This window comes from Orbicella franksi, chromosome 6 (assembly GCF_964199315.1).
Source record: "Orbicella franksi chromosome 6, jaOrbFran1.1, whole genome shotgun sequence".
NCBI lineage: Eukaryota > Metazoa > Cnidaria > Anthozoa > Scleractinia > Merulinidae > Orbicella > Orbicella franksi.
In genome coordinates, this window is record NC_138150.1 from 13,616,397 (window position 1) to 13,633,920 (window position 17,524).

Here is a 17,524-nt window from a genome sequence, read left to right on the forward strand (position 1 = left end):
ACTTCTATTACTTAAATGCTTTGTCATAAGAAGTCATTACACTGAAAACTCAAATACTATTTTCAATCATCTGTGAAATTATGAAAAATGATCTTAATCATTGCTTGGTAAATGACAAGGGGAAATCCCCCACCTCCCCCTTCCCCAAAGAAAATAAGTGGAGCTCTACCTCCCAACTTTCTTTCTTGGAAAACTTAATGGAAAGAAAATACTATCAAGCTATTTCAGTGCAATTATAGAATTCTAATATGTTTTCATGTTTAAAAGTTTATCTCGAAATCACTCATGGATATATTAGCTGGCTTGCTTTAAAGACTAAATATCAACCAACCACAATACTCTCCTTCCACTAATTTTGGGAATGAAAAATTACATGAGTTCTCCTTTGACTACTTTTGGGAATTACAAAGTTAAAATTTCTCTTCCTGATTTGGGGAATTAAAGAAATTACAATTCTCCTTCCACTACTTTTGGGAATAAATGGTCATGGTAAAATTGAAGTAAGCACGGAATGTTTTCTACCCATGTGTCGTCCCTTTGTATCAGTAAAATAGCTACATCTTTTGTAGTCCATACAACAAAATAACAAAACTTCCTACGTGAAAAGTACATTTCTCCCTGTACTTGGTGCCAGTAGACATGCTCTTTCTTCAATGCCTAACCCCGCCCACTTTCACTTTTCTTAAGGCAAAATGTTCTTGATTTCAAAGCCTCTTCTATTGTAACGTTTCGTTCTGTGTACGGGCACTTCGCTTCCAAAACAGTTTCGTCATCAACAATGCCATCTGGGGATGCCCCAAGGATTCCAGAAGAATCGAACCAGATAGCACAGTAATCTTTTGGCGCAGGAAACAGTTCAGAAACCGCTTGATTTGAGAGCGATGTGTTGGATTTTCTCTTTCTCCACCGACATTCCACGTCTGTACGGCTTAGATGGTAAATCCCATGAATGAAAAGGGCGGCCGCGTGACTACATTTAAACGCTCCTCTTGGACATTCGCATTCGGTTGTTTTTATGTTTTGTTGTTCATCCAAGTAAATCTGCAATTGTTTAAAATAAAGGATTATTCGTATGGCAAACAAGTTTTTAGAAGAAAAAAAGTTGTGGCAAGATTACACATTGGCCGTCGTTATGTAAACGAAAGTCAACCTGTGATATATACATGTACTTGAGCGTAACCAACAACTTTCGAAAGAGTAACTCACCGTGACTTTATAAACCTTCTTTTTCATACTTGCGTGTACTTCACCGCGTAAAACTCCCTTGTGATAACTAAATGACTCCACATGATCAGACTTACAATGATTTTCTCCCTTCTTTATCGATTTCTTTTCGTCTGAAAAATAGGAAAGCAACGACGCGATAGAAAGCGTCGCCATTTTGAAAAGCAATACGAGTTTGTTTAGAACCGACTTTTTCGGCGTCATGGTAACGTGACGTCATCGCTTTAGGACTCTATATAAAGTGTAAAATTTGATTTTCGTAGAACAGTGCTCAATACATCAGAGTAGAGCGAAGTATACAATGTGGGAGGAAAAACACAAATAAACTACAAGTTCATCCCTACAAGCCTGTTTCGTGGTTGCCCACTCATCAGGGGATTTATATATATATATATATATATATATATATTTAGGCAATTGTGGAAAACGAGGACGGACAACTTCGAGCGAAAAAAAAATATATATACAGTAAAAAATCTAAGAAATCTAAAAAAAAAAAAAGTTTAAAAATTTAATAAAAATAAACGTTTCGGTCAAAGACCTTCATCAGTTGCAGTGCAAGTGAATAATAAATTACAATAACCTTAAATAAGTTTACAGTATAAAAAATGACATCATATTACAAAGATGATTACATAACAGGGCGTGGTAACACATGAAAACGAAAAAATTAACCAATGATAAACAATCGGTGATTACTAAGCGAGATACTATGACAATGCGGTACAAAACTCAAAAGACACAAACCAAATAAGAATAAATAATCGAGTATAATACAAATAAGATTAATATCAAGAAAGTAACGCGATTCGTCGAGTCAGCTGAAAGTGTGAAGGGACCCACGTGTAAAATATTCAATGTTCAAAAAAGGCGGTCCCAAAATCCCCAAACAAAGCCCTTGAAACTATGCCGCGGCAAGGCACAACAGGCGCCCTAAACAGGGCCCTTAAACAACAATAATGTAATAAATTCCCCGATGGGGGCCCCTGAGAAAACCTAGCGCTAACAAAGCTAACAAGATCCAAGGTCAGGGCCTTTGAACACCTGAACTAAGATAACCGCCAAATTTGCAAGTTATTTTTGCGCTAATTGTAGTTTATTCTTTTTTTCGAGTGGAATTCCTGACATTTGTTCAAGCCAAAAGGTGCCAGAGAGAACAACTGTGCACTCCAATATGCCTCTTTAGTGATTAAAAGCTTTTCGATGTTACTTGTATTGTTTGCATTTATCTGCACTTGATCAATACACTGGAAAGAAAAGTCGTTTAAGTCGTGCGGTGTTCTGTTGAAATGCACCGCTACCTCACAAGTCTTTTTCTCGGTCAGCATAGCAGACTTGTGGTTGCGAAATCTAACTCTAAAATCTGTTGTTGTAGAGCCAATGTATTGTAAGTTACATTTCTTACACGAAGCCAAATAAATGATATTTTTTGAATCACAGGAAAGTTTCAATCGTATCTTATAGCTCTTGCCTGTTTATATATATATATATATATAACAGTAAAAACTCAAGAGCTAGGTTATATGGTCATTTAATCGCTACTCCGAATATCATGCCTCATGCGAGGCAATCATCAGGCGACTGCCAGAAAAAATGGTTACATTCAAAGATATTTGAAAATACAGAACAATAGAATTACATGCTAGATGTGTTGCGTGTCACGTGTCGCGTCACACGGGATCTTAATCGCTAATTAGATGATAACATTTTTCAGCAAGAATTTCCTAGCGTGTCTGCAACACGATGCAAGCTCATTTCTGCTGTTCAGAGTTGACATTTCCGGTTTACATAAGATGAAAAATTTCTCCCACAAACACAAATTACATCTCTTGGTAACATTCGAATAAGACCTAGCCTGTTTAACTATGCGCCACTTGATGTCATACTTAATGTTCTGATCTTTCAGGCTCCATATGTTTTTACTTAGTATATAGAAATAATCGTTACCAGAACTCTCAGGCCAACAAAGGTATCACAGCGTCTGGAGGATCAGTAAAGATTCCCAGTCCAAACCTCGCAGCATAAACGAACGTAGAAAGTTAAAAAATTGTGAGGACGGACAACTTCTGACGTAAAAAAGATTAAAAAATTTAATAAAAAACGTTTCGGTCAGAGACCTTCTTCAGTTATTACAACTTTTGAATAAAAACAAGCTTTTAAGGTGCTAGTGATTACATAATTACAAGTGAAAATTAATAAAAGTACAAAATCATGTGAAAGAGCAAAAAGTAGTGTTAATTAACAAAGAACAAAAAACAAAATCAACAAAGCGCAAAAATATTGAATAAGTCAAAAACAAACTATAATGAAAATAATCGGCAGAGTCTGAGAGATAAAAGCTAAAAACTTAAAGACCAAACTGGCTAAAACAAATAAAATAACTGAAGAGGCAACAAGGCAAACATTGGAAAAAGTAAAACCCTCCCCAACATATAACTGAAAACATCAACTGTAACAAAATCCCAAAATGAGGCCTTTGGAGCCTGAAAGGGCAAATTAGCAACAAAATCCCTGAAGGGGCCCTTAAATAATATTAATCATAATAAGGTCCCTTGACAGGGCCTTTGAGTCTAATCAACACCTAAAAGGCTGACAAAATCCAAGAAAAGGGCCTTTGAACGATCAATCAATAACATACAATGTAGGAGAGGATTTAATTAATTATAAGAAATTCTATTTTGCGAATGAAATTCCTTTCTTTTATTTAAGCCATGGGGTGCCAAAGAGAACAGCTGAGCACTCCAATAAGCCTGTTTTGTAATTAGAAGCCTATCGATCTCCTCAGAGTTGTTTGGGGTCTGTACCTGATCAATACATTGGAACGAAAAGTCATCTAGAGTGTGTGGGATTTTGTTAAAATGTATTGCTACTTCACAAGTTGTTTTGTTTGTGAACATAGCAGACTTATGATTACGAAACCTAATTCTAAAATCGGTAGTGGTAGATCCCACGTATTGCAAGCGACATTTCTTGCAAGAAGCCAAATAAATTACAAGTTTTGAATCACAAGAAAGCCTGGAATGAATGGTGTATTTTTTGCCCTTCTGAAAACTAAGAAATGATTTGGATTCAACAAAGAAATTTCGACACAGGTCGCATCTACTCCTATCACATTTGAAGCAACCATTGTTTTGATGACTTATTTGTCCCTCTTCGACAGTTTTGAAACGAGATGGTGCTAATAATTCTTCGAGATTTTTTGATCGACGAAAAGATGGTATGATAGAACTTCGAGGGAAAAGTTCTTTTAACTTGGGGTTGGATTGTAGAATGAACAAATGCTTTCTGATTATGTTGCCTACGTCGGGTAGATTTGGAATAAAATAATTACTTCGTTTCCTTTCCATGAGTCTTAGGTAAATCATTTCTAGGAATGGCGGAGGCTTTGGAGATATATACACACACACACACACACACACACACACACGCACACACACACATACATACATATATACATATACCGGTCAAAAACTGTTAGAATTTCACAATAATGATTGAAGCTCTTACTCATCTCCATGAGTCAGTATTGCCAGAACCTACAATTCCTACTACATTGCTTGGAGATTTCAATATTTGCATTCAATATTAACCTGATGCAGGAAACTATGGAACAAAAAGCTCTCAAAGCATTTGTAATCACAAACAGAGGGTACACACAGTTGATTAACCAGTATACTACTGACTACCATACACAAATAGATCACATTTAAACAAATATACCACAACATGTGCAATCTACCAGTACACTGGAGTCATACTATAGTGATCACAAGCCTATATACATTTCCCTGTAAGCTGTCTGAAGATATTATTTTGCAAAAAAACTTTGCCTATACACCTGAACCATAGTGATGCAAAATGTGAAACCTACAAATCACACTATATCTGAAAGGTTAATTTTTCATACAAAAAAGGAAAAAAAACAAAAACACATTTCATGCACACAAAGAAAACAGAATTATTTATCGCATACATAGACAAATAAGGTAAATTTTCATTTACTCCCTTTCTGTTTTGAACATTCCCAACTTCTTGAACTGTATGCAACTTTGCTATAATTTGCATAATAGAAATACAGAGATTTGAAAAGCAAATTCATACAATGTATGTGGGTCTAAAAAAATTCATCCTTGGATGTGAGGATGGAAACCACTGCGTTATTTCCCTCAAACCTTTCCCTGAAAAGGACAAATCCAACCTCAAGCACAATATAGAATAGGGTAAGGTACTAACTTCTGTTTAGTGGGACGCAAAGGAAGTACTGTAATTTCTGGCAGATTACCCGCGGGTAATGCATTAATTTTCCAGTAAACTACCGTTGCTGTGGGTAATAGGGTGGTGCGGGTTATCTGATAATTTTTTAATCTTCCCGTAAGTATTTAACAGTAATTATTACAGTACTGACAGAAGATAAAACAAAGATAACAGTCATTAAATATACGCTTACCACAAACCTGTGTAATGCCTCATTTGTTTAAACGAGAAACATGTCCTATCAACTCTTGTATCGTGCTTTATTTGCTATAAAATTCTTTTAAACGTTGATTGATTATAGCTGATGCAAGTTGGATGAAATCATACAAAAAAAATTCCATACAAACAAATTTTTCGCTACGTGTTTGTGCTTTGATAGTTTTCTTACCTTGTCAATTTCACAGCTAGTTTTTTTTTGCTTAGAAAAATTCTCACCTAAACCTTTTAACGTGTCTTTTATTGTGGAAAACACAAAGCCTAACTGTAACATGATGCCGACGTTTGTCGGCACGAGTGCAGTGAAAAAGAGCATTGACTGTGATAAAAAAAAAAATGCAAGAATACTCGACGCATCAGCGAAATATTCCTAGCTAGCGCTGCCTTGAGTTATAGAGTATTTTCCCGTTTCAAGCAATTTCTTAGACCCAGTAGAACCTGAGATACCATAAATATCTTGGTGATCTGTTGAATTCATGGCGCCGCATAATTAGTGGAATGTGATAAAAAATATAATTGTGTTAAAAAGTATTTTCCCGTTTCAAGCGATTTCTAAGACCAAGTAGATCCCGATATATTGTTTTTTTGAGAAAATTGCGAGCCGAATTTTACAAGTCAGTTCAACTCTCAATGAATATCGAAAACAATGGGTGTGAAAATTTACTAATTGCATGCTCCAACAACGAACGCTTACATACATGCTTCGCATTCTGTTAAGTCTTAAACATCAATACATTGGATATTTAACTTGTAAAATCAAACTTAAGAAAGTAATGCTGAGTAGAGTGCTTTTAACTGCCCTATTGGTGGCCAAGTAGCAGAAACTTTTATCTTATTCCAAATGGACACGAACATGAAAGGCTTAGTCTCGCTCGATCACTTCAAATTTGTGAGTTCTCGAACTATTTAGCATAACTTTCTTTTGTTTTTTGGTGCGGGTTATCTGCCAGTGCGGGTAATCTGCTGAATCTTTTTTCTCATTTTGGCAAAAAACGACCGGTGCGGGTAATCTGCCATGCGGGTAAACTGCCGGAAATTACGGTAAGAGGGGGAGGGACAAAACAATACAACTAGATAATTAAGCATATTAAGTTCATTTGTGCACTTGTAAGTTACATTGTAACCCATGATTTTTTTGTGTGTATTATTGGTGCAGAATTTCCTACTGTCAACAACTGATGTACATGAAGTATGGAAACGACAGCAACTCTGCAGTATCTGCAACCACAATAATTATGCAAGCGACAGAAACAAGATGGTAACACGCTCGGTGTTGTTATGTCTATAAATTAGGTTACAGCTGCAACAAACTGAAATGCTTCATTCGGAATTGGCAAGAACACAAGTAATCAAATGCCTACTCCATGGAAAAATGTGACAACTACAGATAACTATGCCAAATTTCCTCAAACACACCAAGATCGCAAAATGCTAAACTTCTCCGAACACAGAAAGAACAAAAGGAACATTACTGCTCACGACCAATATGAAATTAGTATGTTCAATGGCATATAATTAGAAAGTTGGAAACACATTTTACAACTCCAGCCATTACTGTACAGGAATGCCAACAAAAAACTTCAGTGGACCTCACCACCTCCTTGGAAATTCAGTGACAAAGTAAACTCATCACACTGTACTGTAGTGAAATAATAAGTAAACATAAACTGGAGCCCCCAAAAAAGAGTGGATAAAAAAGGGAGAAATGCTGTTGCAGCAAGAAGGAAATTTGAATACTTACAAATGTAAGAGGCATCATAAAATCTCAATAGCATTATAGAGATCAAAACACACAAAAGTGAGTGTATAATGTACAAACTGCCTTGATATAGTAGTAGCTACATGTAAATGTCTAAAGTGAACTTAATACTTCTCTATCAAGGATACCAATTGAAATGATATACATCTATTCCAATGTTTGACTATCAAATTTTCTTTCCTGCACATTACACATAATGTTGACAAACACTGTATATAATTTCTTCTTGTTACTGTCATCATACTTGAAGCATTCATACTTCAATTCTGTGTTTTCTCTGAGAGTCTGGCAAGCGGTTTTATATCATGGACTGCGTACACGCGAACACGCCATCCTAATTCACACGTAGTCTCACGCATATTACTCCCTCTTTAGTCAATTTTCCAAAAAAAACAAAATCCAAATAGTCTACATTAAAGCATCAATCCTAGTGATAAGTTCCACATCTACAGTCAGAACAGCTCAAGCGTTCCTGCCAAGGGTGAATGAATGAGTTCATTATCGGACATTTGATTTCATTACTCGTTTCAATAGTCCATCATTCAAGTGAAGTGTTGAAAATTCAAAACAAGACTTGATCCAATCCTTGAATTTTGATTGGATTAATGAACTTTGTTTAAAACGAACCTCTTCAAAAATAGTTTGGTATCTTGATGCAAACCTACCTTTTCTGTCCCTTCCATAAAACTTGCTTCAATGTAAGGCATCTTTGATATCTTTTCCGCCACTACAGGAGAGGTCCTGGTGCTTAGCATTCCAAATATGGTATAAGTGTATTGTTCATTAATACAATCAAAATTCCGGAACTAATGCAGACATTTGCAAATGGCAAACAGCATTTTTATTCTTTCATAGAATTCTATGTGATACACCTAAAATATCAAGGGGGAAAACTTTGATCATAGTACCACTCTAAGATGACAACAAAAACAATACTCTGAGATAATTATACTTTTAATAATTGAACATTCTTTGAGGAAAATTAGGCTACTGACTGATGGGGACACATTTGATACATTGTACATCACAAGCAGACCAATGTTCTTGGTTCTACTAATATATACACAGGCTAGCCATGCCACAAAGCCTTTAACACTATAATTCCAAAACATATTCTGGTGCAGTGCTTTCAGTAAGACCCGGCTCCCGCCGGAGCTCCGGTGGGTACTCTCTTACAAATCACCGGCAGTTTTCCTGCATTAACGTGCTAATGGAGTCAAATAAAAAGGAACTAGCAATCCACCCTATTAAATGGTTAGTTATTTTTGGAAAGCTAATAAAAACGTTAAAAAACCAACCAAATAGTTAATTTATACACTACCCTGTAATTAGCCACAAGTAGTCGTTTTTCATTTGTGTATTAAACATCACATTGTCGTAAACATCATTGTCACTAAAGGTCACACTCCAGTGCATTTTTTTTTTTTTTTTACATGTCGTTTCTGTTTTTGAAAGTGGCAAACGTGTTTTGTTTTGGATCTTGTATAATAATTATAGTGTGAAGGCTTTATTGAACTTCATTTGAGTTGTATTTATCAATCATCAGGGCATCAAAAAATAATAATTGCCAAACTTCTCGTCGAAAGATAGCTATCTCTCATGATTGTTTTGAACTAAATGGAAGCCAAGAGCTGCTCTCGTTTCACACTGTGTTAGGCTACGTACCACATGCTACTTCAACGCATGTCATGCCATTCTAACGGAATTGTTACCCGTTTAACGTATGCTAGTTTATTCTAACGGATCCTAATGGCTTCTCTAGCCATGCTAACGGATACAGAGTTTTTGCTAACGTTTATGTTGTCCCGTCTAACGGTCTGATGCTAACGGCTAACGGCTACATGTCTCTTGCTAACGGTTGCACTCTCCATTCTAACGCCCCTAACGTTTTTAAGAAAACTTTCTAACGTATGACTAACGGATGCTTAACGCTTTTACCTGTCTAATGGATAAGCGTTAAGGTACGTTTTCCCGTTCACGGTCACAAATGTTGAGTTTTGCACTAACAATCTAGGACTACATTGCGTTAGTTTTGCAGTCTTTGTCGATTTTAAGAAAGTCTACATCACATTTGATTTTTAAATATTTGACCAGGCTAAACAGAGCCGAATATTTACGAGAATAAAATCACTGCAAACACAAGAACTCTCTTAATTACGTTCACTTAGCATGGAATAAACTGGCGAAGACTTGAAAAACTGTTCACTAATACCTGTTTGAAGTTTGAGGTTACATAGCCAGGCTGCATTCTGTGCAAGCTATGCAAAAGATCTTCCACATGGATCTTTGCCTTTTTCAATACAATACTCTAACATCTTGGCATAAGCTTGGCAGATCTTTGGCGTGACCTTTGTGTGGAATGAACCTTGGTTTTATACCAGTAGCATCGACATTGCTGACGCTATGAGCTCTAGGTGCATGTTACGCTCAATATTCTAGCACAAGAATGGTTATTATCCATATATATCAACTTTTCCTATAATAGGAAAAGCCTAATTATTAGGCATAGAAAAGTCGAAATGAAAGCCAAATTAAAGCGAATACGTTTACCCCGATATTCTCCCGCGTTCAGCTGCCATTTTTAATGTTTTGAAAATGCTCATCGCCATGGTGATCATGTTATGGTTCGTGATGTAATCCATTGTTCTCGCTTCTTCCAAAACTGGCATACTAACAGACTGATCATATCTTTGAAATTTTGTAAAAAGTTGTTGTCACAGTAATATTAAAAGAAATACCCAGAAATAATGCTTCATTTAAACTGGTTACCTTCTACATGTGAATTATCGGAGCGGCAGGATTAACGTTGGAAATGTTTTGAATTCTCACACATCACCCTCAAAAAGAGTGGTGGCGATTTTCCAGATGTGGTTTGGCTTTTTTTCTACACCCTCCTAAAGTTTGATATTTTCAATGCAGATGTTTCCTACTACTAAAGAGGCCATTCCTTTGAAACAGAAGCAAAGTTAAACAGAGCCTGACACCCTTTTTCGAAGGAGGTACATACCTGCCGATTTTGAACCAATTCCGTCGGAAGACGCACATAAATGAACTAAAAATGTTCATCCTTATATGTAGTTTTATTTTATCCAGAAAAAGACGAAAAACCTTTTGTGAGATTGGTATGATTAGGTGTTAAAAATCCCCACCGCACTGACAGATGTTCGCATGGGTCAGTTTACCCCAACAATGGCTTATGACAACTTGAAATAAACAGATGTCTACAATTCTGGGGCGGAAACCCGTCACAGTGAAATCGTCAGAGAAGTTGTATTTAAACTGCAGTGCTTTCTTTTGCTTAGATTTTATTGGTAGCATTGGTATTATGTTGCTCAAGTTTAGGCTTCTTCATTCTCCAGACATTTTTTGAAACCATGCCTCATGAAGCCAAAAAGAAGAAATCTACATCGTCTACATCTACATCTGCGCTTGACACTCTCATTATGGAAGTTTTGGAATCACGTCTGTTCTCCAGCAATGAGCACTTGTTGTGTTTTGTCCTACAGCTTCATTGGCAGGACTAGTGTAATCGAGTTCCTTAAATCATTCTTCTTAGTTACAGTGTGACCCACAGTTGCTCAGAGCCAAAGATCTTGTTCGATGCTGAACCTGTGGGTTCCACCAGATTTTTGCCTCTTCAGCTTCTTTGAAGACAAAAACGGGCAAGAACTTTTCTTGCATTTTCGTCCTGACATAAAGAAAATTTGACAAGAACAAAAGCTAACCTACCATGAAACAACCAGATCGAGAACAGTTCGCATGCACAAATAAATTATCACACCGCAATTCGCATTACATGTGACAACTGGTGGTGAATTTTAATTAGAGGTGTTAACGTGCTGTGAGGGGTTAATGAGATTCAAAAATAGTTTTCCTCTTTATCTTTAAAAGTACAAAAGCTTTTTTCCCTGTTCTTTTTGCAAAATATTTATCTCAGTCTTCTCAATTTGAATAGCAAAGAAAAGTTTTTTGCATTTTTCGTAAAAATCCACCTACCATGATACCTTAACTTGCAAGTTGCCTGAACCACCCTTCACAGGAATCTTACATTAGGAATGCAAAGAATGGTTACACAGGAATGTCTTACACAGGAATGTTTTGTCCAACTCACTCCATACCCTTGTGTCCATGTGACTTTGGTCATGTGGACACAAGGCAAAAATGGCTAATTCATGGTGTCTTATTTCATTTGCATAAAAAGTGATCTCACCATGGTTGAAACAATTGGTGACAAAGTGTTTTTTCAATTCAGCATGCTCCAAACTATAGATTTCAGCAAAGAAACTAATATGACCATGAAATTTCCGTAGGAGAGACATATACTTATTACTCAATAGTCGCTTCAAGTGGCTATAGGGGTTTGGGAAGTTCTTTTCAAATTTGTCCCAATTGTCCTTTGGAATTCAGGACCTGGAATGCCTTCCCACAGCCACCAATTCTCTCTTCAAAGATAAATGTTTCTCCTGTCATTACGGTACACCCACACTCATGGTACCCTTTCACTACTCCCTCTGTCAATTTGACATCCACTATATCAGTATAGAGCTGGCCTGACACGCACTCTGTGTACAAAAACTAAGTGAAAATTGAAAGTAAGTACTTAATCCTCTTTCAAGACTTGCCAAGTTAAGATCGATGACAATCGATGATAATTAATATTATAGCAATTATGAGGATTTGAATTGTGAGTATCGATTTTCATCGATTAATTAAGGCAATCCATAATAATCGATTAATTATTATCGATTATATTGATTATATCGATTGCCTTCCAATTTTGTTTTTTAAATTGGGACGCCGGGAAATGTCCAGCAAGTTGGGAAACTCCGCTCTAATTTCCATTACATTTACTCACCATCATGATCCAAAGGAAAACTTCCCTTGTCTGGTGGTTTTGCTCGAAATACTTTTCTACTACCAGGGTTCATAACTGCGTTTAACCAAGAGCAAAAGCGTCAAATGAAACCAGGATGGTTCAGTCTGTTATGGAAAGGACATGATCGAAATGGATTTTGGGAATCTATGTTGAATAAGCCAATCATAAACGTTGGCATAAGGAACATTTATTTTCTTTTGTGGCTTTTCATTGGATATCCAGAAAAAAATGTCACATGGCTTGCATAAATTCAAAATGGCCGACGAAGTTGGTGTTGTACAGCTTTCGCGTGAGTTGGAAACTATGTGAGATTTCATGAGTAAACTCTTATGGTGAGAATGAATATAAGCGAAACAAATTCGTATGGTAATGGTCTGCTGTATGCAGGCTTTAATCAAGACCAAGGTATGTAGTTGAGTGGATCAAGCTGACCATTTCAAGAGTATAAACAACTCACAATAGGCTAATTATACACATCCTTTCTCAAAGGCTGTTTTTCTTGCGGCATGGAAAATGGTTTTAGGATATACAACTGTGATCCTTTGAAAGAAAAAGAACGCCAAGGTACCTTTAGTTAATTTGTATGGCATTGTTGTATATATCTCATTTTGTTCATTATGGGTTAATCAATTGAAATCCCCAACTCTACCCCCCTACCCCCACTGTCGGAAGAGGGTGTTAATAAAGCCTACACTAGTCGGGCACTAAGGTTGATTTCCACCACTCTCTTGAGTCTAGTCTACGTTTCTTCTTGAGAAGAGACGGCTGAATGCATGAGCAGCAAAGCATGTCTGTGATGTAAATTCAAAATTTTATTTGTGCGGCACGTCTGGTCCTCTGATGACAATCAAAGAAAGCTTTGGTGCTTTGGTCAATTAACTTTCCTTTCTCTTGATTTAAAACTGAGTTATCAGTAGCATAGCTTGGTCCATTCAATGTGGATGGTATGGACATAATCAAATGAGCTATCGATATGCATCAATGTAATAGTTCCACTTTTTTGAAGGTGATGTACAAAACACTGACCCCCAGTCCATGGACTACCCAAATGGACTACCCTACACTGGACTAAGCCTAAGAGTAATATTCCAAATGAGTACAATTTAATGTTCTTAGCTGCTAGTACTTAAATTACACATAACTTCCGCTTACGTTCATCCTGTACAGCCTCTAGCCACCATTTTGAATAACTGTACTTAAAATAAGCAACTGCTGAACACAGAATGGTGCGAAAAACGTAAACTCAAACCAAATTTCATCATTTGATTATCAATGGCTGTTATCAATCAGAGGTACCAATCAGTATCAGGATCATACAAGTGTAAACATAATAACTTGAAAAGCGATTGAAATGTGAGTGAGGAACCCAGTCTTATTTGATTTAGGAACAGCACAATGTAAATGTCACACAGTGATTTTCAATTTTATTCCGTGCGATTCAGTTAGCCATTATTACACATGTGCAAGCTAAAAGATGACATAATAGGAGATGACAAGATTAATGGCTGAAGAGTAAACCTTCCAGAAACAATGCCAAATTAACAAGGTAGTCCGCAGAACATTCAGTTCTTTTCCATCTATTAATAGCCCTTAATTGTTCCAAAATAATTTGCGAGCAAACAGCCTGAATCTGAATGTTTACAATGTATTTGAGAAAAACTCTGGTTGCCATATTATGCTGGTGTTATTATATTTTTTCAGCGTTTTTAATAGTCCATTTTAGAGTAGTCTATTAGGGTAGTCCATTGGGGTGGTCCATGGACTGGGGGTCAGTGTTTTGTCCATCGCCTTTTTTGAAGTAGCTACCTCCACTTTGTTTCACAGGTACAATTATAGTGCATGCTTTACTCATGTTCAAATGCCTTTCTTTCCTGTAAAGTTGGACTTCTTCATGTCCAGGTCCCTCATCTGAAGCCCAATCAGCTCACTATAATCTTTTAATTATATCCAGTCCTAAAACCAGTGGCCTTATAGTGGTGTTAGCAGATCCTTTTATCAAAAATTAATGCCCTCAATCCTCATGTGAAATTGCACAATTCATTTGATCACAGCGCAACTGAGGACCATAGTTAATGGAGGGAAATGGTTATGAAACCCAACAAAGTTCTTTGTTGTATGTTTTTGTTTGCTTTTTTGGCCTTGACCATGCACAAAACACAATAGTTGTTTTCTCTGTACTGAGGAACTGATCAATAGAAACATGTTAGTTAAGTAATTCATGCATAGTGTATGAGCGCAAAACAAAAGATTGTGCACGTACGGTTGAGGTCCTTCCAACATAAATCTTGGTATCTTTGTTTGCTCCTTTGATGTTTACTGGGCTTCATAACCAGTCTCCTCTATTAACTATGTGAGGACTTTTAAGCTGTCTTGATACAGCTTTCCCTTAATTGGATCAATATGAAGACTATGCCAGGATTAGAATCGGAGTGAAGTTTTGTATGATGTACATGTATTTCTGAAGGTGGCTCCATAGGGTAATCATTTATGGGGTTGCATATCCTCTCAAACTTATTACATGTAATAAGCAATGATTAAATAGTGTTTTACTGTCATCTCTGTTAAAAATTTTGGGCTTTAGTCTTGAATTATAAATGCCCAAACAAATGTGCTTTTTTTATTTTCTTTATGGCTTTATGTGTGATTTTCTTGAATTTCCTTCGATGAAATCTTCCAAAATTTTCACCGTGCACATTGCATCTTGTGGGATACAAATTTTACAAGTAAATAGGGTTTGTAACGGCAGTTTTTTTTTATTTTAACAAATTTATGTCTTTTACCACTGTGAAAAAACTGGTCTTGTAGATTTCCCTGAAACTATCTCTGGCTCAAGTAAAATATTTACTACCAGTCTGCCAAATTTTACGGAATTTCACAGAAGGAAAGTTCTCTGTCAGTTTTGCTATTTGTGCTCATGTTGATGTCTTATCGAAAAACACTGATTCTACGTTTTCCTTCGAGCATGCGCAGATTACTAGAGGATGCAATCGTAAAACTATAGGGTGAAACTATAGGGAGCAACCTTAAAGCAATTAATATTTCCAAATGCATGGAAAAAATGATCCAAAATATTGAAAATCAGTAAAACATGATTATTTTACAGGAACCACGTCTGTGTGATATAGGAAAGCTTTTACTAATGTCTTAAGTTATGGTGTACGGCAAGCAGAATCTACAAATTAAAATTTAAAAACTATGTTCGTTTGATTTTGAGTAAATTGCAAAAGCATTTCAAATAACAGTTTTTGCAGAGTATTATAGTAAAATTAAGGAACCAATAGATGGACACTATTAAGACAGGTCATTGCTTCAAATAATATCAAAATGCATCTTGAAGCTATAAAAGGCATGAAGATTTTATTGGTTTCCTTTTTTCACAATCTTGAGACCAATACTTTTCTTAATATACTCCCATTATAAGTAATAGTTAATTGTTAATTTTATTGCAGATTTCCCAGATGGAGGTATTAACCATGTGGAAATGCTTTTTCGTTGTAATTATCTAGCACTTGTGGGAGGTGGCCAACATCCCAAGTATCCTAGGAATAAAGGTACAAGTAACTTCCAGTCAGTCAGATAATGGAAGGATGATCATTAATCATTAAGTTAGAGGCTGGAATATCTATTTCAGAGGAGATATGCCTGTATATAGTTCAAAGTTTGTAAGACTGAATCCAGCAAAACCCTTTTAACAGACTGAGTTAATCCTCTGTTTGCAACTTTTTAGTTATGGTTTGGGATGACTTGAAAAAGAAATGTGTCATAGAACTGGATTTTGCAAGTGATGTGAAAGCTGTGAAACTCAGGAGGGACAGGTTTGTTGATAGGCTTTATCTTGGTAATAGTACAGAAAACATTTTGGCATTAATACAAGTACCCTTGTACATGTACACTGCATATATATGTCGTGGTTCAATTTTGACCTTGGTGCAATTTAGTATTTTCCTTTGCTGTGGTGTATGGTAAGACATTATAATGTGTATGAAACATAAGGAAAATACCAATGTGTACCAAGGGTAATAATGAGCCACGACATCTACATATATAAGGTATATTGTACATAATATCTACATACATGTGTATCATTGGTCGTTTTGTACATTTTCTTTATGTCATTTATACAGTAGGTAAAAGGTGAAGTCTGCATACAAGCCAAGTGGCCCATCAGGCCGGAGCTTATCCCGGTTTCTGTAGCATGAAGCAACTAGGAGTATTTCTACTCCCCCCTGGATGGGATGCTAGTCCATCGCAGGGTTACCCACAGCATTAAGTTTGCCGGTACCCATTTATACACCTGGGTGGAGAGAGGCACTGTGAGAGTAAAGTGTCTTGCCCAAGAACACAACACAATGTCCCCGGCCAGGGCTTGAACCTGGACCGTTCGATTCGGAGACGAGTGCACTAACCATGAGGCCACCGCGCCATTTATACAGTGGAAGCCCATAAATACGGTCACCAACGGGGCCATGAAAATTTGGCATCATTAACAGGGTGGCCTTATTTGTCAAACCTCATGGTTCATCTAAATATAATTTATCACTGACAATAATAATATTATTGCACCTCTAAACAACTGTTCTTTAATGAGCATCTGGAATGCAGAGATAATTTTAATATAAAATTTTGAAACTTGAATCAGTGTACATAAAATATTAAAGTGCACCTAACCACGTGATGACGCGACGCAGGTAGGACACACGAGTTCGAGCTCTCCACTTTGAAGTTGGTCAATTTCATTTTCTCGATGGATGACGATCTTCTAAGTTCGATAAACGTTCTATATGAATGTGAGAACCAGATCTAAAACCTTACAAATGTCCAATACTGACTCAACCTCAAACAAGCTGGACGCCGTCCTCGCCAAAATGGACGACTTACTCAAGTCAAGAGACTTACAAGAAACAAAGTTGAATAGTATCCTTGAGAAATTATCTAGTTTAGAGAGTTCACAGAGAAAAATTGCAGCCAACGTTGATGCCCTGAAAGACAGCTACCGCTCACTGGATGCGCAAATGATAGATGTAGATAATGAGCTGACTTGCAAAGCGAGCCGTGAAGAATTAGCGTCAGTTTATAAAAAGATGGAGGAGCTGGAAAATAGGTCGAAGAGAAATAGCATTGTTATCTGGGGTCTCAAGGAAGGTGCAGAAGCCACACACAATTCCTTAGAAGATTTCCTGAGGGTTGAATTCTTC

General features: G+C 36.7%; 2 protein-coding genes across 4 annotated transcripts in view; one reads left to right on the plus strand and one right to left on the minus strand.

Moving 5' to 3' along the window:
* LOC145489689 (cytochrome c oxidase assembly protein COX19-like) overlaps nucleotides 1-12,389 on the minus strand; it is a 39,123-nt gene extending 26,734 nt beyond the window's left edge. For both annotated transcript variants that reach the window (XM_081468727.1, XM_081468728.1), the window contains exon 1: nucleotides 12,309-12,389. In XM_081468727.1, the coding sequence (XP_081324853.1) occupies nucleotides 12,309-12,381 (73 nt within the window). In that variant the 5' untranslated portion in view covers nucleotides 12,382-12,389. The remainder of the gene's footprint in view (nucleotides 1-12,308) is intronic.
* Nucleotides 12,390-12,578: 189 nt separating this feature from the next.
* Nucleotides 12,579-17,524, plus strand: part of LOC145489667 (WD repeat domain phosphoinositide-interacting protein 3-like) — a 39,596-nt gene continuing 34,650 nt past the window's right edge. Inside the window, exons 1-4 of one of the 2 annotated variants that reach the window (XM_081468698.1) lie at nucleotides 12,579-12,734; nucleotides 12,819-12,893; nucleotides 15,779-15,880; nucleotides 16,057-16,144. In XM_081468698.1, the coding sequence (XP_081324824.1) occupies nucleotides 12,659-12,734; nucleotides 12,819-12,893; nucleotides 15,779-15,880; nucleotides 16,057-16,144 (341 nt within the window). In that variant the 5' untranslated portion in view covers nucleotides 12,579-12,658. The remainder of the gene's footprint in view (nucleotides 12,735-12,818; nucleotides 12,894-15,778; nucleotides 15,881-16,056; nucleotides 16,145-17,524) is intronic. The other variant, XM_081468699.1, reaches the window with a different exon arrangement.